The sequence below is a fragment of the Chiloscyllium plagiosum genome, unplaced genomic scaffold, assembly GCF_037043375.1.
Source record: "Chiloscyllium plagiosum isolate Xiang-an unplaced genomic scaffold, Cpla_swu_hap1 HiC_scaffold_15, whole genome shotgun sequence".
NCBI lineage: Eukaryota > Metazoa > Chordata > Chondrichthyes > Orectolobiformes > Hemiscylliidae > Chiloscyllium > Chiloscyllium plagiosum.
The window spans coordinates 16,835,611-16,863,574 of NW_028270153.1; the positions used below are offsets into that span (position 1 = coordinate 16,835,611).

General features: G+C 43.1%; 1 protein-coding gene across 1 annotated transcript in view; it reads right to left on the reverse strand.

The window, feature by feature from the left end:
• Positions 1–8,743: 8,743 nt before the first annotated feature.
• plcg1 (phospholipase C, gamma 1) overlaps positions 8,744–27,964 on the reverse strand; it is a 119,293-nt gene continuing 100,072 nt past the window's right edge. The window contains exons 23-31 of the mRNA XM_043710716.2: positions 26,062–26,225; positions 24,331–24,427; positions 21,754–21,978; positions 19,784–19,932; positions 15,761–15,875; positions 13,693–13,854; positions 13,050–13,144; positions 12,388–12,569; positions 8,744–9,246 (exon numbers count right to left, since the gene is read on the reverse strand). Of these exons, the coding sequence (XP_043566651.1) occupies positions 9,207–9,246; positions 12,388–12,569; positions 13,050–13,144; positions 13,693–13,854; positions 15,761–15,875; positions 19,784–19,932; positions 21,754–21,978; positions 24,331–24,427; positions 26,062–26,225 (1,229 nt within the window). The 3' untranslated portion in view covers positions 8,744–9,206. The remainder of the gene's footprint in view (positions 9,247–12,387; positions 12,570–13,049; positions 13,145–13,692; positions 13,855–15,760; positions 15,876–19,783; positions 19,933–21,753; positions 21,979–24,330; positions 24,428–26,061; positions 26,226–27,964) is intronic.

Genomic DNA, 27,964 nt, shown 5'->3' on the forward strand with positions numbered 1-27,964 from the left:
GAAATTAGTATTTTTATTGGGTATAATTTAAACTGATTGGCTGAATTCAAATTTGTTTTTGTTTCCAGACAACGTACTAATCGAGTTGTTTGACCCAGTGTTACATTGTTGCCTTATTGAGAACACTTTTGCTGCTTTTGACTCTCTTAAACCCACATCTTCATAACAGGTGCTAGCTGCAAAACACTCTAATGTTATTGTAATTGATTTTTAGTTATAAGGACACTCCCTTACAATAACTTCTGTTATGATGTACTCTTCCAGAGTCTTAGATCAGTTCCTACAGTGGTTTTACACACTGTTACACTTAGCTTTTGATGAGATTGAGTTTAGCATTCTCTTATACAATATTGTTTGTCTCAACTACTTTTTGTGGCAGTGAGGTCCACATTCTAGCTGGCCTCTGAGTAAAGAACGTTCTTCGAAGATTCTCATTGGATTAATTACGGGTTATCATGTAGTTAAGAAACCCTGCAAATGGAAACATCTCTTTGGCTACACAGTCAAACATCTCCATCATCTTAAAAAATGTCAATTAAGTCATCCATTGGTATTTTCTTTCATAAAGAAGAGTCTTAATCTGTTCAGTCTTTATTGTTACATCCCCTCAGTTCTGGTGTTCTGGTATTTGCTGATGACAAAGTAAATTGTGAGGAGGACATTAAAAAATCTTTAGAGGGATTTGAACATGGATCATTCTGTTATAACGTGCATTTCACCAACACAAATTCACTGTAACACAATTGACAAATTGGGATTGCTGTTTCTACAGTGCAAACTTTTAAAATGTGCCAACACTTTAAGCGCTGTTTCTAAAGCGTGATTTTTCTATAATGTGGGGTTGCACAAGAACACAACCATCGTATTATAGAAGAACTGACTGGAGGTTAAGTGAGTGGGCACATGCTTAGCATGTGGCAAAATGAGAACTTCTTCACTTTGGCAGGGAGAACAGGAAGAAGTAGGCCTTCCAGGTTGGTGGGCATTGCAGGGGTTGAGATTGCACCATCACCTCATCACCCATATAAATCATATTTTATTAAATGTAAATTGATAAGCTTAATTGGGAAGTTTCTGTTGACTTTTTTTTGTTACAGGGCCCACAAGGGGCTATATAGATTATTATAATTTATTAACAAATTAGAACAGCAGTATGCTATTTAAATGGAGTGAGGTTGCAAAATCATACAATCTCAACAGTGCAGATAGTCCAAAGAATAGTTCAGCCCATTGAGTCTGCAATGACCCTTTGAACAGCATTCAACCCACATCCAAACTATCCCATAACCCCACATTTCATGGCTAACCCATCTAAGCCTGCACGTCCCTGGACACTATGGGGCAATTTAATATGGCCAATCCATATAACCTGCACATCTTTGGACTGTGGGAGGAAACTGGAACATCTGCCGGAAGCCCATGCAGACACAGGGAGAATGTGCAGACATCGCCCTAGGCTGGAATCAAACCTGGGTCTCTGACGCTGTGAGGTAGCAGCACTAACCACTATGTCACTGTGCCACCCAAATCACTATGAAACAGAGAGATCAGGATGTCCTGGTACATGAATCCCAAAACATTTGCATGCAAGCACAGCAAGTAATTAGAAAGGCAAATTGAATGATGTTATTTACTGCAAAGGAAATGCAATATAAGAGTTGGACAACTTTGCTATGATTAAACAGGGCCTTTGGAAGACAACATCCAGAGATTTTTATAAAAATCATTCATGGAGGATATGGGCTTTGCTGGCAGGGTCAGTATTTATTACCCATTCCTAACTGGTTTTGAGAAGGTGATGGTAAACTCCTTGCATGAACAACTGCAGTCTACCTATATGATAGTGTTGGTTGGGAGTTCAAGGAACTTGACCCAATGACAATAGGAATGATAAAGTAGTTCAAAGCCAGATAGTATGTGGCTAACAGGTGAACTTTCAACAAGTGCAAATTCTTTGCATCTGTTACCCTTGTACTTCCAAGTGGTGGAGATTGCAGGTTTGGAAAGTGCTCATGCAGCAGCTCACCCAGGCTCTTCCAACTTGTAGATGGTACTCATTGATACCACTGCGTGCGAAGTGAGTGAATATTGAGTTAATGGATGCAGTACAAATCAAGGTGGTTACTTTGACCCGGTTGGTATTAAGCTTCTTTTGTGTTGTTCAAGCTGGACCTACTGGAGGCAAATAAGTACTCTATCATACTCCTGACATGTGCCTTGCAGATGGTGGAGAGACAGGAGGTGAGTTATTTCCTGCAGATTTCCTAGTCTCTGACCTGTGTCTGTAGCCACAGTATTGACATGGCTAGTCTAGATCAGGTTCTAGTCAATGGTAACTCCTAGAATATTGATCATGAAAGATTTGTGGATTGGCATGCCATGCAATGTCAAGGGGAGAGGTTAGATTCTTTGTTCTGTTCTGTGAAGGGTCACAGGATTTGAAACATTACGTCTGTATCTTTCTCTCCATGGATGCTGCCTGCTGAATTTATTGTGCACTTTCTGTTTTTGTTTCAGATCTCCAGTGTCTGCAGTTCTTTGTTTTATTTTATATTATGGTTAAGCTCTCTCTTGTTTGAAGTGGCTATTGTCTACCACTTGTGTGGCACAGGTGTTAATTGCCACATCTCCACTTATACCTGGATGTTGTCCAGTTCTTGTTGCATTTAAACACAGACAACTTCAGGATCTGAGAAGTGGGGAATGGTGATGAACATTGTGAAACCATTAGCAAACATTCTCACATCTGATCTTACGGTAATGAAAAGGTTTTTCACTATCATAGCTGAAGATGGTTGGGCCTTGACATTATGCTGCAGAACTCCTGAAGCAATGTCCTTAGACTGAGATGATTGACCTCCAACAAAGTCAATTATCTTCCTTTATAATAGGTCTGACTCCAACCAACAAAGTTTTCTCTCAATTGCCATTGATTCCAGTTTTGCTGGAGCTCCTTCTGCCATACTTGGTCAAATGCTGTTTCAGAGTCACAGCAAATCACTCACTTCACTATTGGTGTACATTTCTTTTGTTCAAGCTTGAACCAAGTATCTAATGAGGTCAGGAGCTGAGCAGCCTTGGCCAAACTTCTGTTACAGTGTAGAAACAGGCCTTTCAGCCAATCATACATTCACCATTGAGAATGGGGACATGAGCGGGGGCTCCACTTATTCTTAACTGTTTATTCTTCAAAGAAACAACATTACCTAGTTGCAATCTCCTGCTTGTTCCCCATACCCTTGAACACTATTTCTATCCAAATGATCACCCAATTTTGTCTCGAAGGCTGCAGTTAAAACCTGGCTCCTCACTTCCAGGTAGTGCATTCCATTTGCTGTATGAAAACGTTCTTTTTCACATCATCCTTTCTTCTTTTGCACATCACTACAAATCAAAGCACTTTTGTTCTTGTCCTGATTTGGCGACGCTGGTGTTGGACTGGGGTGGACAAAGTTAAAAGTCACACAACACCAAGTTATAGTCCAACAGGTTTATTTGGAAGCACTAGCTTTCGGAGCGCCGCTCCACAAACCACTTGATGAAGGAGCAGCGCTCCGAAAGCTAGTGCTTCCAAATAAGCCTGTTGGACTATAACCTGGTGTTGTGTGATTTTTAACTTGTCCCTTTTACAAATGAGAACAGCTTCTCCCTGCCCATTCTATCCAAAACCTGTATCAAATCTCAACTCAGTCTTCTTGTCTCAAAGAAGAACAATTCCAACGTCTTCAACCTATCCTCATAACAGAATTAAGTTAAAAATCACACATCACCAGGTTATAGTTCAACAGGTTTATTTGGAAGCAATGGAAGTTTACCATTCCTGCAGCCATTCTTGTAAATATCCAATGCATTCACATCTTTTACATTAATGTGGTGCCGACTACTTCAGTTGAGGTCTAAGACGTGCCTTTTTACAAGATCAACATCACCCTCTGTTATCAATAAACTGAGGCCATTGCTTTGTTAACTGCTCCTTCCACCTGTTCTGCAAACTTCAATGATCTGTGCATGTATACAACTAGGAGAAAGTGAGAACTGCAGATGCTGGAGATCAGAATCGAGAGTGTGGTGCTGGAAAAGTACAGTAGGTCAGGCAGCATCCGAGGAGCAGGAGAATCGACGTTTCGGGCAGGAGCCCTTCATCAACCTCATTCCTGATGAAGGGCTCTCGCCTGAAACATCGATTGTCCTGCTCCTCGGATGCTGCCTGACCTACTGTGCTTTTCCAGCACCACACGCCCCACATATACAACTAGGCCACTTCGCTCTGTCACCCCCTCCGGTAATGTAGCCTTTATTTTAAATGGTCTTTCAAAGTTCTTTCTGTCAAAATGCATCACTTCATACCTCTCTGCATTGAACCTCGGCTTCCAACTATTCACCCACTCCACCACCTTGTCAGTGTCCTTTAGAAGTGTGAAGCACAAGCTGTGTGAACCCATTGCTATCACCCTCAAGATAGAAATAGGATTGTCAACAGGAAGTAATGTAAAGTAGCTTGATGTCATTGTGGAGGATCCTTCCATCTCGTTGTTGCTGATCAAGAGTAGACTAATAGGGTGGTAATTAGCCAGATCTGTTCTGAAGGAGATTCACTGGACCTGAAACGTTGATTCTGATTTCTTTCTACAGATACTGCCAGACATGCTGAGTACTTCCAGCAATGTCTGTTTTTGTCTCCAGTATCCACAGTTCTTTAGGTTTTTTAAATTGGTAATTAGCCAAGTTTGACTTTTTCTGCTCTGTCAGGGTCATTAGCCTTTGGAGTAATCAGTGTCTTCAGCCATTTGTTGATTTCATGTGGAATGAATCAAACCAGCTGAAAACTGGCACCTCTGATGCTGGGTACCTCAGAAGAAGACAGAGGTGGATTGTACTGTTTGCACTTCTGGCTGAAAATGGAAGCAAATGCTTCAGTTTAGGCTTTTGCACTGATATCTTGGGCTACTCCATCACTTAGGATGGAGATACTTGTGGAGCTTTCAAATTTTTTTTGTCCAATATCATTTGCGACTGGATATGGCAGGATTATAGAGTACAGAACAGATCAGTTGATTATAGGATCACTTGGCTCTATCTTTTGCAAGCTGCTTCCTCGGTTTGGTATGCAAGTAGTACTGCGTTATGGTTTCACCAGGTTGTCACTTCATTTTTTAGGTATGCCTAGTGCTGCTCCTGCCATGGCTTCCTGCACTTTTCATTGAACTAGGGTTGGAACCAACTTGATGGTAATGATAGAGTGGAGGATATGCTGGGCCAGACTGTGTTTGTGTACAGTCGTGCAACTGCTGACAGCATCTCATGTATGCCCATTTTTGTGTTACTAGACCTGTTCAGAGTCTGTCCCATTCTGATTGCCGGTAGTGCCACACATGATGGACAGTGTACTCAATACAAAGTCAGACTTGGTCTCCACAAGTCTGTGTACTGGTAACTCCCATTGATACTGTCACAGACAGATGCATCTGTCAGGTAGGTTGGTGAGGACAAAGTCGAGTAGACACAGGCTGGTGTCTATGTCCTTGAGGGTCTTCCAGCTTGGTCAGTAGTGATGCTACAGAACGTCTCTTACTGAGGGACAAGGAAGTTTCCCACCCAGTTTATTCTCTGCCCTTGCCAACCTCAATGCTTCCTCCAATTGATGTTCAACACTGAAGTGTATTGATTCATCAGCTGATGATTGAGGTAAGAGGGTAATTAACAGGTTGTTTCCTTGTCCATATTTTACCTGAAGACTGGGACATCCTGGGGTCAATGTTGAGGACTATCAGGGAAACTCTCTTCTGACTGTATACCAATGTGCTTCCAGCTCCAGTGGGACTGTCTAGCCAGTAGGGCAGGACATACCTACAACTGCGATGGTGTTATCTGGAACATTGTAATGTACAATCAGAGAATTATAGAAAATAGACAGTATAGAAGAGGCCCTTTGGCCCATTGAGATTGTACTGCCAAAAGTACACTTCTACCTTATGGTCCCACCTTCCCAAACTAGGCCCATAGCCTTGAATGTTATGATATCTCAAGTGTTCATCCAACTAGTTTTTAAAGGTTCAATGACCTGCCTCAAATACTATCCAAGCTGTGTGTTTCAGACTCTCACCATTCTCTGAGTGAAATTTCTTCCTCCAATCCCTTCTAAACCTCCTACCTTTCATTTTAAAAATGTGTCCCTCTGTTCTTAGCCTTTCAACCAAGGGGAACAGCTAGAATCTACTCAGCCTGTTCATGTCCCTCAGGATATGGTTTACTTGAGAAAGAAAATAACAGGATTAGAAGCAATTCAAAAAAGGTTCACTCCACTAATTCCCGAGAGGAAGGGCTTGTCTTATGAGAAAAGGTTGAACAAGTTGGGGCTGTACTCATTGGCATTCAGAATAATTGTAACATGTAAACTCCCGAGGGGAATTTTCAGTGTGAATGCAAAAAGGGCTTATCCCCTGTGGGAGAGACTAGAACTAGTGAAAACAGTCTAAAATTAAGGGCTTGCCCATTAAGATGAAGATGAGGGGGATTTTTTAAAAAATCATTGGACTGTAGAATTTTCATCCCCAATGAAAAATGGAAGAAGGGTCAGTGAATATTTTTAACATTGAGTTAAACAGATTCTTGATTGACAAGGGAGCCGAAGGGTATAGTGGGTTCAGACAGGAATGTGGAATTGTGGCCATCATCAGCCATGATCTTATCAAAAAGTGGAGCAGGTTTGAGGGGCCAAATGGGCTATTCCTGCTCCTAATTCATATCTTTGTATGTTGATATTCACTGTTGCAGAGCTTCTTTGTATTTTCTCCAGTGCCTCAATATCCTTTCCACAATATGTGCCAGCACTGTATGCAGTAATCTTATTGTGGACTAACCAGTACAATAACTACATGATCTTCTGCAATATCCCCTCCTGTGATTCTGTACAGTTTTTCTACTTTTTTTTTTACTCATTCATGGGATGAGTGGGCCAGCATTTATTGCCCTAATTGTTCAGCTGGCAGTTTAGAGTCAACCACATTGCTATGGGACTGGGGTCACATGTAGGCCAGACCAGGTAAGGATGGCAGTTTCCTTCTCTAAAGGACATTAATGAACCAGATGGGTTTTTCCAACAATTGACAACGGATTCCTGGTCATCATTAGACCCTTAATTCCAGATTTTTGTTGAATACAAATTCCACCATCTGCTGTGGCAGGATTCGAACCCAAGTCCCCAGAAAATTACCTGCGTCTCTGGATAAACAGTCCAGCAATAATACCACTAGGCCATCGCCTCCCCATTTCATCATTGATCGGAGAATTCATCCTTGCCTGCACTGTAAAAAGCAATGCAGTTCTGAAGCTGGGCTTAACAGCCAGCCTAGAATGTTCAAGAAATGACTGCACACAAAAGGAGATTATGATGATCAGAAACAAAATGCTTTAACACTTCCCACAAGCAACATGGCTTGCGGTTTTTCCTTGCTTCATTAGTAGCCTCTTAAAATCTTCAATCTTTGATGATATCTTTTGATGTTCCACCAATTTCCTAAATTTGGTTTTGTGTTCTATCCTCACTCCCTTTGCAAATTGTTCTGATACATTCTTATCCTAAAAGGGTGCTGCGTAAATCATAATACAAAAGGCTGCCCTTCATTTGGAGCCCTAATGGTCATAGGATATCCCAGAGCACTTTACAGTCTTCAAAACCCTTTTGAAGTCATGGTTGTAACATTGCAGCCATTGTGCACACAGAGTCATACAGATCTACAGCACAGAAAAAGGCACTTTGGCCTATCTTGTCTGTGCTGGTCAAAAACAACTACCTAACCATTCTAACCTGATTTTCCAGCACTTGGCCCTTGGCTGTGTATTCCTTGGCATCACAAGTGCCCTATCTAAGTATTAAATATTTTGAGAGTTCCTGCCTCTAATCCTCTTACCTCATCACTGTCTGGGTGAAAAAGGTTTACCTCGCATTTCCTCTATACCTCTAGCCTTCACCTCAATTCTATACCCCAGTCAGTAATCCCTCCATCAACTGGAATTTCCACAAATGGCCATTATTTCATTGATTTTGGTTGAAGATAAATATTATCCAGAACACTGCAAAGAATTACCCTGCTCTTTGAAATGTTTGAAACGTTGCATCCAGCTATTTGAAAAGTCTCGTTGAAAAAGGCAACACTACCTTGCAGTGTCAATTTCGATTTTGTGCTCATTGGAGTAGAATTTGAACAGGTAGCCTTCTGACTTGAAGTTCAGCATGACCACTGAGCCAGACCTGTTTGGAGAAGTTTTTGGGACAGTCCAGAACTAGTGGACATAGGTTTAGTGTGAGAGGGGAAAGATTTAAAAGGGACCTAAGGGCAACATTTTCACACAAAGAGTGGTGTGTGTATGGAATGAGCTTCCAGAGGAAGTGGAGGAGACTGGTACAATTACACATTTATAAGGCATCTGGATGGGTATATGAATAGGAAGGGGGGGGGGGGGGGGTCTAGATTAGAGTGGTGCTGGAAAAGCAGATCAGGTCAGGCAGCATCCGAGCAGCAGGAAAATCCAGTCCTGAATTTGTAACCTTGGTGTCAGCCCAACAGAGAGCTCTGAACAGATTTCTCCCCAGGATATAAAGAGCTGTCCAGTAATCATTCCCAGCAAGCATTTTTACAGAGTCAAACATAAGCTCCAGTGACCTGTGAGCCAGTGCTGAAGAGCAGCAGCTGCTAATGACACCCAATATATCCAAATAAATTGCACAGGAGAATGCTGTATATCATGGACAAGTATTTAATAATCACACTCTACTTTATGACTTGATGCCCCTCTGGGTGAAAGGCATCGTTACCATTATATTACATGACACGAGCACAGGTACACTGTATATTCAATCTGTTCTTTAAGTAAGAACAATTCTCACAGTTTAATAAGCAGTAGATCACGAATGATTGACCAGGCTGCACAATTCAACAGAAAAGTAACTACAAAGATGAAAAACTGGCCAGTTCCCATCTCTACCTGGTGTGAATTTTCTTATTTTTCTCTCTTCTTTAAAACTAATGTTTTTTTTCAAACAGCACATTAAAAAAACGTCACTTTCCTGTTAATACAAAGGTTATGAATCGGAGAGGCTGTCCGAAATAGGCCAGAGCCAGCAAGAGTTTCCATAGAAACCAAATTGTAGCAGTCCACGTCCCTAGAACTGACAGAGAATCCGCACAATCCGTCTCCCCCAACCTTCATCTGTTGTCTCCACTTATCCGAGTTCTTCTTAATAATCTGAGTGAAAGAAACAGAATGATGTTGTTGACCAGCAATGGAAAGTTGGTGGCAAAATATCATACAAAATAAATTATTTCAAATTTAAAACAAACTTTAAAATGGCTACCAAAAGGCACTTCCTCAGATAAAGGATAACGTAGGAACATAATTAAAAGGAGCAGGATTAGGTCATTCACCCTCTCGAGCCCAATCTGCCACTTAATGAGATCATGACAGATCTCCTAAATCAACACCATTTTCCCGCATTATCTCAACATCCCTTGATATCTTTAAAATACAAGAGCTTGATGGCCTAATGGTATGATTGCGAGACTATTAAACCAGCAACCCAGCTAATGTTCTGGGTATCTGGGTTCGAATCCTACCAGGGTACAGGTTGCTCTACTATAAAGTGACAGCTGTGTTCCTCTGCAACCTCACGCTACAGAAAATCATGCTATGGAAAACCACACTGTAGAAGATCGCTAATAGAAAATCACCACACCTCTTCAGTAGAAAGTCTGTGTCATCCAAACAATGTCTACAATTCGTCAATTGCGTTATGGCCAATTTGTGTTGACGAAACATGCCTTATAGCAGAACGACCAGAAGATGGTGGAATTGAACTCAATAATAATCTGGAAATCAGAGTCTAATGATGACCATGGAAACATTGCTGATTGCCAGGAAAATCCCATCTGGTTCACTAATGACCATCTTTACTTGGTCTGACCTACATGTGACTCCAGACTCACAGCAATGTGGTTGAGTCTTAACTGCTTTCTGGGCATTAGGGATTGGCAATAAATGTTCCCCTGGGCTGGGACGCCCATATCTAATGAATAAAACAAAATTCTAGAAATCTTTATTCTCTGCCTTGAATATATTCAATGATTGAGCCTCCTCTAGGCTGGAGATTTCATCACCCTCTGTGTCAAGAAATTCCTTCTCAGTTTGAAATGACTTCTTATTTATGAGACTGTGTGACTGGCCCTAATCCTCCCTATTCCCATCCAAGGAAGTGTTCTGCCAGGCTCCGCTGTATCAAATATAAACTTTGTATGCTGCAATGAGATCAGCTCTCATTCTTTTGACTTAGAATTAGAATTCCTACAGTGTGGAAACAGGCTCTTCAGCCCAACAAGTCCATACCGACTCTCCGAAGAGTAACCCACCCAGACCCATGCCTCTACCATATATTTGCCCCTGACTAATAACCTACACCATGGGCAATTTTAGCATGGCCAATTCACCTAACCTGCACACCTTTGGATTGCGGGAGGAAACCGGAGCACCTGGAGGAAACCCACGGGGGGTGAATGTGCAAACTCCATACAGACAGTTGCCCGAGGCCGGAATCGAACCTGGGTCCATGGCGCTGTGAGGCAGTAGTGCTAACCACTGAGCCACCGTGCCGCACTAAACTTCTAGAGAATACAGGCTCTGCCTCCTCAATCTCTCCTCACAGGAGGATCCAGACATCCCAGGGCTCAGTCTGGTGAATTTTTGTGCCACTGCACAAAGGTAAGGAGTCCAAAACTGCATGCAATTCCCCAGACGGGGTCACATTTCGGTTCCATATAATTGGAGCAAGACGTCTTTACTTCTCAAAACCCTCTGAAATGAATACCAACATACCTTTTACTTCCCTGGTCATTCATAATATTAATGATTGCCTAGAATAACTCTTAAGTCAGGATGAAGATGACAGGCTGTTGAAAACACAGACATTAGACTGAATGCTATTGTGGCAATTATTGGTAGACGGAATAGACAGTTATCAGCATGAAATTTTCATTATCAGTAGTGTAATAATAATGGATGTAAGTTTGCTTGCTGAGCTGGAAGGTTTGTTTTCAGACGTTTCATCACCATACTCGGTGACATCATCAGTGAGCCTAGTTATGTTACCTAATATGGTGATGAAACATCTGAAAATGAACCTTCCAGCTCAGCGAGCAAACCTACATCCAGAACCTCAACCTGAGCTACAAATTTTCTCAAAATGTAATAATAATATAAAAACTGAACAAAATACACACACAGATATATATAAAAACTGCATTCAGAATAAATATACCATGAAATCATAAGATATAGGTCCAAAAGTTAGGCCATTCAGCCCATTGAGTCTGCTTTGCCATTCAATGAGATACACAACAAATCTGATAATCCTCAACTCCACTTTCCAGCCTTTCCCTAAAATCCTTAAATCCCTTATTGAGTAAAAATCTGCCTTATCTCAGTTCTAAGTATTCTTGATAACCCAGCCTCAAAGCTCTCTGTGGTAATGAATTCTTCATTACTATTGAAAGGGTCGCTTCACCATGGTAACTTCATGCGTAGGGGATGGTGTCAAGATGATGCAATCACAATAGCATGCTGCTGCTTCACAACTCATCCAACACGTTTGTTAAAAATAAAAAAAACTAGCCTGTCTCAATAATACATCACATTACGCTGCAGGGCCAGCTGCCCAACACAAGCATCAGGTTTAATCCTCAATTTATGCTGAGTTAGTCGATGATGACAAAATTGGATTTATATTGGGAAGGAAAAAAAGGCAAAGCTGTGGGAAAATAGTGGAGGAGTGGGATTAATTAGATAGCTTTTACAAACAGTCAGGTAACCTTCACTGAGCAGCATCCTTCCACGCTAGATGATTTTATAATATTTGCAATTTCTTATTCTTCCGACATGGGAGATGGACATCGCTGGCACGTCTAGCATTTGCTGCCCCTTCATCATTTCTCTTGCTCTGAGTGGTTTTCTGCTTGATTATTTCAGAGGGCAGTTAAAAGGCAACCACATGGCCACAAATCTAGAGTCACATGTTGGCCAGACTGAGTAAGGCCAGCAGATTTCCTTCCCAGAAGGACATTAGCAAACCAGTTGGGATTTTACAACAACTGATAATAGTTTGGGCTTTATATAATTTCAAATTTATTAACTGAGTTCAGATTCCACTAGTAGCTGTGACAGGATTTAAACTGATAGTCCCAGAGCATGGCCTGGGCTTCTGGATTACTATAGCCCAATGACTAAAGCACTTTTGCCCCCTGTTGTGCTGCATTGTGACCACGTCTGTTAGAGCCTCAAGTTAGTTGAATTCAGTTGATTCACTTGTTATTGTTCTGTATTCAGATAACACAGCTTTACCTCCTCTCTCTGGTCTCTGTGTGCTCCAGCTGCTGTTCCTGGAAAAGCCTTAGATCTTCCTGCTGATATCGAGCATCAAACGATCCCTCTCTACTCCTGAAGGCCAGCAGTTGGCTAGAATGGTCAGCACTGCGCTCTCGAAGGGACAGATTTAACGGACACAGAACTGTGTCACCATTTTCCTGAGCAAAGACAACAGTTAAAATTAATAAGGAGGAGGAGGGGTTAGCAGGGGACAAAGAAGCAGCATGGGAGCAGAGAAAGAGTCAATATAATTCTATAACAGAACAAAAGGAAGCCACCCAACCACCATGCCTCTGTCTACCCCCTGAAACATACAGGTAATAAGACCTGCTCACTTGCTTCCTCCCTATGGCCTCCTAAATCATTTACTTTTGAGTAGAGACTCCAGTTACAATGAACATTATATTTGTATCTTGTCATAACCCTATCCATTCTTTCTAATTTCTAACCTTAATTTCAAAAAAGTTATCAGATAAGACTGGGGCTCTGTATAAGGTGTGTGATTCAGTCAGCGCCCCTCTCTTGCTGGGGAATCAACCTTTGGGAAGACCAGGACTCAGCATGGATCGGGAATGTCGCTGATTGGCCACTCCCATGCTGTGGAAGGGCAAACAAGGTTGGGAGGGTAGCTGTCCTACCCTTATCATTGATTCCAAGATCTCCAGGTGGACCATTAATGCCGCCAATTCAAGATCCTCGCTGTAGCTATTCTTCAAAGGCACCGATCGGTATCCTGAGAAAACAAGAGAGATCAGCTGAGTAACAGCATGCATTATAGAAGGAAGTGGACAAGGATGTAGGGGTAGTGATGGGGTTTGAGGAGGAACACAAGGTCTGATAATGGAACCTAGCAACTTGTGGATAAAATCACTTGTGAATTGTCAGTGATGAAAGATTTTTGATAGACACAGGAATCAAAGGTTAAGAAAGGAGTAGACAGGAAAATGGACTTGAGGCTACATCCAGATTGGCCATAAATCTATTGAATGGTGGAGTATGCTAGGTTGGCCAAATGGCATACTCCTGTTCCTAAGTCCTGTTTTTCCTCACATGAGTGGGCAGCAATACAGCATGAGGGGTGGGCAGTTAAATAAAGAGGAACGAGCAATGAAACAACACAGAATGGGGACAAAATGTGGCATGGTTTACCAAACAAGTTAGGAGACGAGAACTGAACTAACGAGGGACAGCAGACAAAAGGAGGAGGGTGGTGAAGCAGGACATTGGAGAGACATTGCACAGCATAAGGAATGAGGAGACGATAATGTTTCTCTTGGCTACCTGTCCTTATGGCTTTGACAGGAAAGGTTGCTTCTGCCAGGAAATTCTGATCGCTGAACACATCCTCCTCGTAGACAACAAATCGTAAGAAGCTGAATTCTGGGTTAGTGATGTTTATAGAAAATGGCTTTGCCGTCCATGTGGGGTTTAAGCCATTCACCGCTAAATGAAAAGAAATGAAAATGGAACCATTATTTCCTACAGTGTGCCACCAAACAGAAGACCTTTTGGGAACTACAAGAGACTCAATTTACACATTTAATTTTGGCCTCTTAAGAACTTCATCAGCTTCACACAAACTTCAATGCCAGGACCCAAAGTTCTGAAATTCCCACCTTAACTCTCTTTTGCTACTCCTTTATACTTACCTCTCTGACCACACTTTTTGTCATCTGTCCTCAGATTTCCTGATGTAACTCAGTATCCAGTTTTGTTGAAATACCTGAGTAAAAGTTCTGCAGGCATTTCCTATTTTATAAGTGCTATAAAAATGCAAATTGTTGTTATTCACTACTAATACTGTATCATCGTGTTCAACAATAATATCCCTCACACTGGATAATGTGAGGCCCTTTGGCCTGTTCTCTTGGTAATTTTGTTTCATCTCCCCTCTTCTCTACATGCTATTGATCCCTTCTTGAATACAGGCAGTTCTTTTGTAACACAATGGTTGCATTTTTTGCAATCCTGTTTATAGAAAAATCACACGTCAGAAACAGTGCTTAAAGTGTTGGTGATCTAATCGTGTTACAGCCAACACACATTTTAAAAGTTCGTGCTTTAGAAACCGTGTCCCCAATTCGTCAATTGTGTTACAGCTGATTTGTCTTAACGAAGCGCACGTTAAAGCAGAACGACTTGTATTCAAATGAATTTAACATTTCTATGATACTTCCTCCTCATGGGTAAGCCATAGCAAACATAGTCACTGTGAAAGATCGATGCAACCTATCTGAGGAAATCAGACCCGTGCCCAATGTCTGATGTATGTACACAAATATTCCGAGAGGGATGATAGATTCCAACCTGAGGCCTGACCTGACCAAGGGACATTGGGGCTAATGGTAATAGTTATTGTAATCAACCTATTTGAACATGCTGTGACACATCTCTGGGACAGGTGGGATTTGAATTGGACATTCGAGCTCAGAAGTAGGGACACTACCACTGTGCCACAGACCATCAAAAACAATTCTGAAATAACCTGGTCAGGCAGAGCTCCAGGGATTGTGGGACTCAAACCTGGACCTTCCCTTCCAGAGGCAGGGCCACTACAGTGCCACAAAATCCCCTAAACAGATAACTTTTACCCATTCTGCAGCAGTTCAGTAAAATACATATTTGGGGAGGGTGATGGTTTCATTTCTATCATTTCAGGCGGGATTTAAGATCAACGATGTTACTGTGGGTATGAGTCATACGTGGGCGGCATTGGATGAGAATGGAAGTTTTCCTTCCCTAAAGGACATTAAGTGAACCACATGGATTTTTATAATGATTGACAATAGGTTCATGGTCACCCCTCCTGAGACAGATTCAGGATTTATGATTAACTTCAATTTACATTCTAGGATTCAAACCTTTGTCCCCAGAGCATGAGCTTAGGCCTTTGAACAACTAGCGCAGTGATATTACCACTACACTACCACTTCCCCTACACTTATCAAGTGACATTCAAGTACTTCCTTAACACTGGAAATATAGGGACAAGTGATAAGCCGTAAGAGTTTTCACAACAAGCTACTGAAGGGAGAGTGTTTAATCAGGGTCAGTTTTAAGGCAGCACCCTTGACCTGACTGAGTGTAATCCAGGACTAAATTAGAGAATAAAATTTCATCCCCATCCATGGCTGTATGTCCTGCAAATTAAAGTCTGAAAGTGCAGTTGGTGAGACTGCTCTCAGGGAAGTCCACTACAGCTCCACCACAGAGTGAAGAAGGAGATAAAATGGTGAAAAGTTGATAACAACATCACAGAGGAAGTTGTCACCGCACAGAGGAAGTTGTCACCGCAACTGTCGCTGGGTCTTGGCTGTGTCAAGGTTGAAGATAAGGGCGATCTTCTTACCAACAATCTCAGTCTTGTACTTGCAGTTATCGTAGTCAGATCCACAAACCTCAACCTCTACAAATGGAGAGGTAATGCCTCTGCCATTCTTAGGCAAGTGACGAGCACCCAGAACCTGGTGAGATCAATTTTAAGAGAATGCAAAAACAGTTATTCATCTGTTATATCTCGCTAACCAGCCCTCCACCATCATCTATATTTCATTAAAACTGCTGAAACATGGTGATATACCTACAAAGCCTGATGAAGGGCTTATGCCCGAAACGTCAATTCTCCTGTTTATCGGATGCTGCCTGACCTGCTGTGCTTTTCTAGCACTACACCCTCGACTCTGAACTCCAGCATCTGCAGTCCTCACTTTCTCCCAATGTGCTCCTATCTCTGTCGAAAACAGTACCTTATCCTTTGATTCAATTTCCTTCCTGTAGTGATTGTAATGAGGTCAGCCACGTGGACCTGACAGACTATGAGTTCCCTGACTGGATCTGTTAATCTGGCCCAATCAAGGAGCCCTGGCTGACAGATATAAACAGGAGATTCAGAGTCTCCTCAGTTTAGGGGACTGACTCTATGCTGGCTGGTGCTATAGTCAGTATGTTACTGTTGCAGTTGGTTTCTGCTCCTTTTTTCTGGGGTGGAAACCTGATTCCTGAACTGGCTGAATTATTTAGCCAGTTTGTTAACTGGCATTCCTTTTGGTGAGGACTGATTGTTAAACTCCTGGTGCACATAATGTGTTTCAGGTGTAACTCAGTTCTCATTAGGGGATTGTTGTTTCACTGGCTGGTTTCTCTTTTTACTCTTTTTGAGAAAAGGACAATGTTAGTTTTATGGTAGGGCTTAGCCCTTGGACTCTAGTTTTCTTTTGTTTTTTGTATGTGTCTTCACTTTTTATTGGTGTTTGGACTGAGCTCTTGTGGAAGACATACATTTTACCAGAGGAGCTGTTCCTGTGGGGAGGCCTAGCCCTGGGACTGGGCCTCTGAAGATTGAACACCTGTGTGTGTGCTGGGAGGTGAGCACTTGCTGTATCCTGGAGTTTGGATGAAGACCTTTCCTTTAGGAGTGGATCAAACCCCTGTGAGTTAACTGCACCTGTACAATGTACTATGTTCCTGTGAGTGGGCCTGGTTTTCCAAGGCAGGGCCAGGACTCTATGGAGACTGAACACTGTGTGCTGTGGGATGTGTATTTGCTGTCTGCAGGAGTGGACTCTGCCCTTGGTTGCGGACTTTGTTTTTAGCAACGGACTCTGCAGTTTGGAGTGGACTCTATTTCTGACAATGCATATTGTATACTGGAGTGGAAATGGATTCCAAATCTTGAAGACTGTATAGATTTGGACTGTGTACCAGTAAGGACACTGTTTTTTTGGTAATTAACTGTATTGTGGTGTTTCCTGGGTCTATCACCTGCACTGTCTTGTGTGTCCCTGGGTCTGGCAGGCCTTGCTGTGAGCTGGGAGGCTCATGGGTCGTCCTGAATGCTGTCACCCAGAGAGCCGGAGGGTGGGTAGGCCACCCTGATGCCAGTTGCCCCGAGAGCCAGATGGTGGGTAGGCCGTTCTGAGCACTGTCGACCCGAGAAGGGGTAATCAGGAGGGGTTGTCCTAGAGGTGGTCGAAAGGTGTCAGAGCAGCCGAGAGCCAGAAGGTGCGTATGGGCGGGCTGAGATCCGGAAGGCTTGTGGGCTACCCTACACGCTGTCGTCCCAGGGAAGGGGACGGGCTGTCCTAGAGGTGGCCGGAAGGTGTGCCAGGATAGCCCACTGGCCGGATGGTGCATCAGGGTGGGTGAGAGCCAAATGGTACGTAGGGGCAGACCGAGAGCCAGAAGGTGGGTAGCCGTCCTCAGCGCTGTCACCCCGGGCGGGTACCACGGCGGGCTGTCCTAGAGGTGGTCGAAAGGTGTGTCAGGGCGGACCGAGAACTGGAAGGGGCATGGGGTGGACCGAGAGCCAGAGGTGGGTAGGGGCGGGCTGCCTTAGAATGGTCGGAAGGTGGGAGGGACGGGGCCTTGCTGGGTCTGTATTGTATGCACTTTTTTATGCAACTGGATTGTCCTCTTATGTACAAATGTCGTTGTCACTGTGTCTTTTAATATGTGAAACTGGGATTTAAGGTTTGTCCTCATCTCCCTGTCAACTGGTTGAACGGTAGGGTTTGGGGCCTGGCTTTGCTGCTCCTCTCCCTTGTAAAATTGTTGTTGTATACATCTGTTAATGTTAACTGTTTTTTGTAATTTGTTTAATAAAATATTATAAACAGAGTGTCAGAAATCAGCTCACCCTGAGAGCCATCTCTAAGGCAGCCGGACTAGGGGAACATCTGCACTCTGCATGCATCAACTAACCCTGTGTCTCCTCTGGCGACATGTCCATCTTTGGCCTCCTTTACTGTCATAGTGAGGCCAAACTAAACTTGAGGAGCAACACCTTATATTTCACCTGGGGAGCTTACATCCCAAAATATTGACTTCACTAGCATCAAAATCCCTCCATCCCCAACCTTACCCCATGCCCAGCTCCCCATCCTCCTTGCCTCACTGACCTGTTCTAACCTGTCCATCTTCCTACTCACCTATCCGCAGCACCCTTCCCACTGACCAATCACAATAACCGCCACCTGCATTCACCAATCACCGACTCCCTACCCTTCCCACAGCCTCACCTCCCTCCCACTATATACTTCTGGCCTCCACTCCCCCTCCCCAGTCCTGATGAAGGTTTTAGGCCTGAAATGTTGACTTTCCTGCTCCTCAGATGCTGTCTGACTTTCTGTGTGATTCCAGCATCACATCCATTGACTCTGGCTTCCAGCATCTGCAGTTTTTATTGTCTTTAAGCACTATGCACATGTAAATAAAAGGTAATTCAGTGATGGGATATTGGCCTCTGTGGAGGTATTTCACATTCCTGACTTCTTCTGGCTCTGATTATTTCTCCAAATTTATCTTCAAAACTTGCTACTTCCACTGCAGTAACTTTGGCTTAATTTCTTCAACTATCTCCTCACTGGCCTTCAGTGATTCATCCCAAATGATCCTTCCTCCTCTTAGTTGGTCCTGTGAGACCGAAGAGGACTTGTTTCTCGTTCGATGGATTCAGAGATGGGTGGTTATTCAATGCACAATCTGCATACTCAGCCCCATGTGGGGCAGGTGGTGTTGTGCCCAAAGTTTGCTTGGAAATTCGTGCCCTCCCTCCATTGCCTTGACTTCACCTCTGTGCAGTTGTAAGTTGTCCCTCTTAAGGACAATTAGGGGTGGTCAATAAATTCTACCCAACCAGTGACACCCACTTCCCATGAAAGAATTTTAAAAACTCATCAAAGGCCCTCCATTCACTGTCACTACTGTACTGTGGTTCCTTATTAACCAATTACATAACTTCAAATCACCACTGCATTCCCTTAAGTCTTTGAAACCTCTTCCTGTCCGACTGTAGGTGCTGCAGTCCAGTGCACTGTTGGAACTGTTAGCTTTAAACTGACAGTCCACAAAGGTATCCATAAAAAAAGGTCTTTTACACTATACTCAGAAGTTATCCCTGATGCCTTGGTGAATACTTATCACTAAATCACTGTCACAAAATAAATTATCTGGCCATTTACTCACTGCTGATTGTGGGACCTTGTGTTCAAATTGGGTCCCGTGTTTACTACACGATGACACACACTACGGAAGTACGTAATTGTGAATTAAACACTTTGGATCATCCTGAGGTGATAAAGACTTGACGTAAGTGTATTTCGTCTTTTTTCCTCAATTAATTCATCCTCCCAAATGTTAATTCAGTAGACTGTAAAACCCAGACTATGATTTGTTTTTAACTTATGATATTTCCTTTTTGGTGTTTTACCCTAACAGTGCCTCACTGATTACTGCAACACAACATCCTCCATACAGTAACACAATAATACGATTGCAAAACAGCCCTTTAAATCTGCCTAATGTCTGAGAAGCTGATTTCAATCTAACCTTACAGATAAGGAAACAGAACAATGATGTTGACCATGTAACAGACCTGGAGTTGAATGATGAGTGACTCAGTCGGCCTCACAGAGTGTTTGTCAAAAGGATCAAACTGGTCGTCCCTCATGATGGATGGCTGCAGAACATACCCACACCTCCCATTCAACATGAACAACGACTGATTCATCTGCATGGGTTTATCTGGGAGACAGAGATAAAATATAAGGAATTAGGACATATTATCAAAGCCCTTAACCACTTGCAACTAGCCTACAGTCTGTATCAGATTCAGTTTCATAACTTTATTTTTTTCAATCCAAGCAAAACTAGAGTAAACAATGAGATTTTGTGCCAAGTTTAACACTGTGGACTTAAGCTCTACTAAGAACAGAAAAGCTTAAACCAAGCCCATTCCACCACAAACAAAGGCAGTTCCAATCAACATCATCCTGCAAGATGGGATGGAAATATAATTAAAAAGTTAGCACTGGAAAATCAATGGATGGTATGGGATGCTCAATCAGTGTAGTCACAAGTAGTGGTTCAGAGTCCTTGACAGGAGCCTATCAGACAGAGTAATTGGGCAACCTCTGCATACTTCCCCACTAGCTTCATCATCCTTGTTCCCATAACATACTCCTTCCCGTCATAATGTTTGCCTTGTACTGTTGTGGGATTGCTTCAGGAAAGTTTTATTTTCCATGGGAAGTGGGCTTTTGCCCATCCATCATTACCCTTGACCTCAGTTGCTCGTGGGCCATTTCAAAGGGCAGTTAAAAGAAAACAACATTGCTGTGAGTCTGGAGTCAGATGTAGGTCAGACTAGGTAAAGGTGGCAGATTTCCTTCCCTAATGGACACTAGTGAACCAGTTTTACAAGAATGAGTAATAGCTTTCATGGTCAACTCCCTCCTGAGACAAGCTTTTAATTCCAAATTTTGTTAACTGAATTTAAATTCTACAAAGCTGCCACAGTGGGATTTGAACCCACATCCCTACAGCATTAACCTGGACTCTGCCAGATTACTGGTCAGTGACATTACCATTAGACCAACATTCACCCAGTGAATGCTTGAGGAAGTGAAGGTCAACTCATCAGGCAGTGAGCATTGTCCACTGACAGCCTTCTGTGCACATGACTGCACACCAATGTGGAAAGTACTGTCTTGAATGCTCATTCTGCATCAATAGTGCTGCGGTCAAGAGTGTCAAGTTCCGGGAGTGATGATCACCGACAATCTGTCCTGGTCCATCATGTCGAAGTGATGGTCAAGAAAGTATAACAACTTCCCCAGGAGGCTAAGGAAATTTGGCATGTCCACTAAGGCTCTTACTCATTTTTATAGATGCACCATAGACCGCATCCTATCTGGATGGTATGACTTCTGCTCTTCTCAAAACTGCAAGAATCTACAGAGTCATAAGCACAGCCCAGTCCATCATGCTAACCAACCTCCCATACACTGGCTCCATCTATACTTTCCTATACCTCAGGAAAACAACCAACATCATCAAAGACCCCTCCCTCCCCGGTTACACTCTCTTCCATTGGGCAGAAGATATAGATGTTTGAATATGCATACGGACAGATTCAAGAACATCTTCTTCTCTGCTGTTATCAGACTTTTGAACGGACCTCTCAAATATTAATTCTCATCTCTCTCTGTCTCTCTCTCTCTCTTCACCATCTCTGCGGCTGTAACACTGTACTCTCCACTCCATTCTGCTACCCTGATGTACTTTGTGTGGTATGATCTGCCTGTAGAGCATGCAAAACAACACTTTTCACTGTATCTCTGGGCATGTGACGACAATGAATCCAAACTCAAACACAACTTCTTCCCTTTAAGATTCCACACAAGCACAATGTAACATTCAAATGCTGTTGGCAACAAAAGCCAGTTCAGACAGGGTATTGATCGGGAATCGGGAACTGTTGTGACACCAAGACTGCGTGTGTGGGTTGGGTGGGTTCAGTGGTAATGAGGACAAAAACAGGAAGAAGGAAAAAGTAACAAGGACCTGGGGTCTGGAAGTTCAATGCCACTAACTGACTGCCACAAATCCACATGGGCAAGGGGTCGTAGTTGGATGAGTCGAGACGCTGGCCTTTGGGATAGATGCGACTCAGCTGCAGACGGTTGTACTGTAGAAATTTCTTCCCCTTGACCCTGTTCACATATTTCTCTGCCTTGGTTTCTGGAAACGATGACATATCCCGGTAGCAGGCCCGATCACTCCCAATCTCTGTATCACAAAGAAACAACGGGAGAGATTATTGTCTTATCATTTCTTGCACACGTTCCTAATTTTACCTGCACCATCTAATCACTCATTCTTCTTGGGGAGGGGATGTCCTTCCCATTATTTGTAATCCACCTTGTCCATTAATCACTGTCCACCTGCTTCATGGCCGGAAGGTTTCATGTTGACCACATGACCAATATCACATGGTTAGCATGAACTAATGATCCCTGGGAGAAACAATTTCAGAAAAAGCACATTCTGACCAACATCTGGCAGTATTCTATTCATTTCCTAGCTCATGTGTGCCATGACCAGTTCAGAACTCCCTGTCCCCTCAGCAGCGCAACCTCAGTTTCTGACACTAGTTGTAGTTCTGTAGTGATGACAGGTGTGCAAATATTTTCTACATTTTCTGGCACCTCACAGATTTATTACTACGTGTAGGCAGCCTTCCTGCCTGCCACTCAAAATGAAAGGCTGCACTGACACCCACTGGACCTGCACTCTTGGTCTAACCAGCAGATCAATAGTAGATTAAAGGTAAAATATCATCCAATATCGTTCAGTGTTTTCAAAATCTTGCATGCAGAATGCAAACAAACTTTCCTGTTGCCACAATTTCTGATCACACTTTTCTGCCAACTTTAAGCATTGTAGATTACTGTGTCAACATTTCCCACTCAACGTTCCAAGGTTAATGTTTGTCAATGATGTGCAGGTGCTGGTGCTGGACTGGGGAGATCAAAGTTGGAACTCGCACAACCAGCTTATAGTCCTACAGGTTTATTTGGAAGTATAAACTTTCGGAGCACCACTTCGTCACAAACAAACACGATTTGCAAAGTATTGCAGGCTAGCTCCACAGTTTACCCTGTGGTGTGTTACAGTGGTCTATTCCACAATTCCATCGTTGTCTTGCAACAAAATCTTCTATTCATCAAAGTGGCCCCGGGTAGTAATTGCTATTACCATAGAATACCATAGAATTCCTACAGTGTGGAAACAGGCCACTTGGCCCACGCCGATCCTCTGGAGAGTGTCCCATCCAGAGCCATCCCCCTACCCTATCCCTGTAACCCTCCGGTTCCCAAGGCTGATGCACCCAAGCTACACATCCCTGAACACTATGGGGTAATATAGCATGACCAATCCAGCTAGCTTGCACATCTTTGGACTGTGCGAGGAAACCGGAGCACCCAGCAGAAACCCCCCACAGACACAGGGAGAATGTGTAAACTTTATTATTATATTATATTCTTAGATCAGTGTGAGAGTCAGATCACTATCGCTCACTAATTTTTTTTAACTTTGTGACTTCACGCCTCATGTTTGGGTCAGAATGTTGAGGGTCAAGGACTTCAACATTCACTGGATACCAATCAGAAATCCTGTTTTGTTTTTTATTTCACTACTGCCTTAGAGCAACAGGGACAATAGCCACTAGGGCAACTAGTCGAAGGATGTAACCGAGGAATATCCTGATATTATAAGCCAGTCGTACAAACAGTAAATTGCAGCTTTGAGTGAAGTTACAAGTTCTTTTCTCAGACTGAATGCTAACAGCTCCTTGGTTCCTTCAAATTCTCCAGGTTATATTCTGTAATTGGTGGGTGTGACCTCACAGATGGATCTTTTGAGATCTGATTGCTGTAGCAAAAAAAATTCTAAACAAAGATAGGCATTCATTTTCTTTTAAGACCCCCACCATCAAAAACTTACACCATGCTGAAATTTCTTCTTGTTCCTCCTCCCTCCGCCCCCCCACCCTACCCACCATCTGTTCAGAAGATTAAGTTACTTCGAACTTTATCACAGTGTGACTCCATTTTAACGCTTCTGACTTTGTGTGACATGGTGGGGGTTGGGGGAAACTGCTTCTTTCAACTGCAGGGCCAGGGTGGGGGAGGTGTGCATTCACCTCTCGGTGCTCAGCAGTTTAATTACTGGCAGCCTAGTCTCGTTCAAGAGGCTGCCCAAGCTTTCCCGCACCAGAGCTCTCATAACATCAGTGGCATTAAAATGGGGCCACACCGGGTAAAGGTTTGGAAATAGATACTTTTGATTACAAGGTTATAATGACTCAGAACAATTGGGTCACATTTTCCAGACCAGAAATGTTTGTAGAACAGCAAATTTACACTTTAAGAAACAAATCCATAATTGTACACGTTCTAGTAGTTCTATTCCATACAATTCAGAATGCGCTTACACCTTTGTCAATATCACATGTGGTCCACCAATCCTCCCCTCCCACTCTGGCCACTCACAAGAGAATTTGCTTTGGATCTGAGGGGAAGGAGCACACACAGTGAGAAGTGTTTGTGTGTGCGCGTTGTCCTTAACATCACTTACTTTCTTCATCAAAGGGGACAGGTCTGCAATACACCACTAGGTCAGAGAGTTCAAGAGCAATCTTCTTTCTGCGCTCCATCATCTTCCCCTCTTCCTTCTAAAAAGTGATCAAACCACAAATTAAAAGCTTTAAAATGACATCTCCTCAAACTAAGAGAATAATTTTGAATTCTTGCGGGCATTTACTTTCTATGATACCTATGCTTGCTGGCGCACAGTTTCTGTGATACTTGTTCTAATTAGGGCACAGTTTCTGTGGTGGCGCTGGAAAAGCACAACAGATCAGGCAGCATCCGAGGAGCAGACGAATCAACGTTTCAGGCATAAGTCCTTCATCAGGAATATGTCTGGCCTGCTGTGCTTTTCCAGTACCACACTTTTCGAGTCTGACTCTCCAGCATCTGCAGTCCTCACTTTCTGTGATACCTGTTCTTGTTGAGGTACAGTTTCTGTGGTAGCTGTTCTTGTTGGGGCACAGTTTCTGTGATACCTGTTCTTGTTGAGGTACAGTTTCTGTGATACCTGTTCTTGTTGGGGCACAGTTTCTGTGATACCTGTTCTTGTTGAGGTACAGTTTCTGTGATACCTGTTCTTGTTGGGGTACAGTTTCTGTGATACCTGTTCTTGTTGGGGTACAGTTTCTGTGATACCTGTTCTTACAGGGGTACAGTTTCTGTGATACCTGTTCTTGTTGAGGTACAGTTTCTGTGATACCTGTTCTTGTTGGGGTACAGTTTCTGTGATACCTGTTCTTGTTGAGGTACAGTTTCTGTGATACCTGTTCTTGTTGAGGTACAGTTTCTGTGATACCTGTTCTTGTTGGGGTACAGTTTCTGTGATACCTGTTCTTGTTGAGGTACAGTTTCTGTGATACCTGTTCTTGTTGAGGTACAGTTTCTGTGATACCTGTTCTTGTTGGGGTACAGTTTCTGTGATACCTGTTCTTACAGGGGTACAGTTTCTGTGATACCTGTTCTTGTTGGGGTGCAGATTCTTTGACACTTGTTCTTGCTGGGGTTAGTTTCTGGGATGTTCCGTTTTCTCTGGGGTAGAGTGCTGGGGCTACCTATTCTTGCTAGGGTACAGGAACATCTTTCCTCATTGGTGTAAGTAGCCAAATTCTCTGAGAATTTTCCAGAGAATTTGTGTTACCAAGGGTATTTTTCCTGGCAGCAGCCAAAATGTAACAGAAACATGCTATCTACTGTCAGTGAAAACATCACAGTAACCCAGTGTGGAAAAAAATCTACCTTTGTACATGAAATTCAATTGAGTGAAATCTCAGTTCCTAAATGTTTTAAAAAGGATGTAGGTTGTATCAATGAATCCTCTAATTAGAATGCCTACAGTGTGGAAACAGGCCCTTCGGCCCAACAAGTCCACACTGACCCTCCGAAGAGTAACCCAACCAGACCCATTCCCCCGAATGATACACCTAACCTACACATCCCTGAACGTGATGGGCAATTTAGCATGGCCAATTCACCTAATCTGCACATCTTTAGACTGTGGCAGGAAACCGGAGCATCCAGAGGAAACCCATGCAGAAACGGGGAGAATGTGCAAATGTGCAAACACTCACACAGACAGTCGCCCGAGGCTGGATTCGAACCCAGGTCCCTGGTGCTGTGAGGCAGCAGTGCTAACCACTGAGCCATCATGCCCACCCCCCCACAATGAAGTATAAGAGAAACTCATTCCAAGCTGTTTTCTTTAAGTGTGTGAATTTACCCTGGCGTCTGCCGTCTGTGCTGCTTCCCGGATCTTGGCCACCCAATCGTTCAGATCTTCCAGTGTTTCTGCTGCCAGGTCCATTGTCTCACCAGCACGGTTGAACGAGCTCACATTTATTTTAAAAACATAGGGACGACTGCCTTTTCCATCTGGATGAACGGCTGAAATGAGACAAGAAGGGTGAATAAAATATTGGAGCTGTTCATCTGATGGCATGGCTATGCTCCAGTTCTGTAGGCCAAAGACAATCAACTCCAACTACCCAACAACAATTTGTCAATTCAAGGAAACACTTTAGATGTTGGTGAATATGTTAACCCCTGATTCTGGAGAGATTGTTGCAGTCTCAAAAATTGAGTTTGAAACTGAACTGTTGGCATGCCTGTGTGTGGTCGCTGATTGTGTTTGTCCTTTGCCATGTAAGGTCTGCTTTTTTCTGTGAGCGAGTCATAAACCCCAATGCATATTCACAACATAATCTGTGTCCACGCTGTGATCCCTGGGGCTCTGCTGGAAGTGGGGTGAAATATTGAGGCTAACTGCTAATGTGGTATGTTGTGGCTGAAAAGTGGGGATGAACTTATCCATTGAGGATAGACAAATACGTGATTTTTGGGGCCAGTAAAATGCGGTCATACCAAGTCGACTTTTATGTCTAGATTTATACATTTGGTTCCAATCAATGTGGCATCTTCAAAACAATGGTCTTCTGGCAAAATCAACAACAATAACTACCTATACTTAGATAGCACCTAATGCAATAAAACATAAGACCACAATAAGTAAATGTATTTGCAGATTATAAGGTCGCTCAAGCTTTCCTCATGCTATTCAACAGAATGATGGCCAATCTCCTGTCCCAGCTGCATTCTCCCTCCAATTTCCCATAGACATAGAACATAGAACAGTACAGCACAGAACAGGCCCTTCAGTCCACAATGTTGTGCAGACCATTGATCCTCATGTATGCACCCTCAAATTTTTGTGACCATATGCATGTCCAGCAGTTTCTTAAATGTCCCCAATGACCTCAACCGCTGCTGGCAACGCATTCCATGCTCTCACAACTCTCTGTGTAAAGAACCCGCCTCTGATATCCCCTCTATACTTTCCTCCAAACAGCTTAAAAGTATGACCCGTCGTGTTAGCCATTTCTGCCCTGGGAAATAGTCTCTGACTATCGACTCTATCTATGCCTCTCATTATCTTGGTATACTTCAATTAGGTCCCCTCTCCTCCTCCTTTTCTCCAATGAAAAAAGTCCGAGCTCAGTCAACCTCTCTTCGTAAGATAAGCCCTCCATTCCAGGCAGCATCCTGGTAAACTTCCTCTGAACCCTCTCCAAAGCATCCACATCTTTCCTTTAATAGGGCGACCAGAACTGGACGCAGTATTCCAAGTGCGGTCTAACCAAAGTTTTATAGAGCTGCAACAAGATCTCACGACTCTTAAACTCAATCCCCCTGTTAATGAAAGCCAAAACACCATTTGCTTTCTTAACAACCCTGTCCACTTGGGTGGCCATTTTAAGGGATCTATGTACCTGCACACCAAGATCCCTCTGTTCCTCCACACTGCCAAGAATCCTATCCTTAATCCTGTACTCAGCTTTCAAAGTCGACCTTCCAGAATGCATCACCTCGCATTTATCAAGGTTGAACTCCATCTGCCACCTCTCAGCCCATCTCTGCATCCTGTCAATGTCCCGCTGCAGCCTACAACAGCCCTCTATACTGTTAACGACACCTCCAACCTTTGTGTCGTCTGCAAACTTGCTGACCCATCCTTCAATCCCCTCATCCAAGTCATTAATAAAAATTACAAACAGTAGAGGCCCAAGGACAGAGCCCTGTGGAACAAAACTCACCATTGACTTCCAAGCAGAATATTTTCCTTCTAC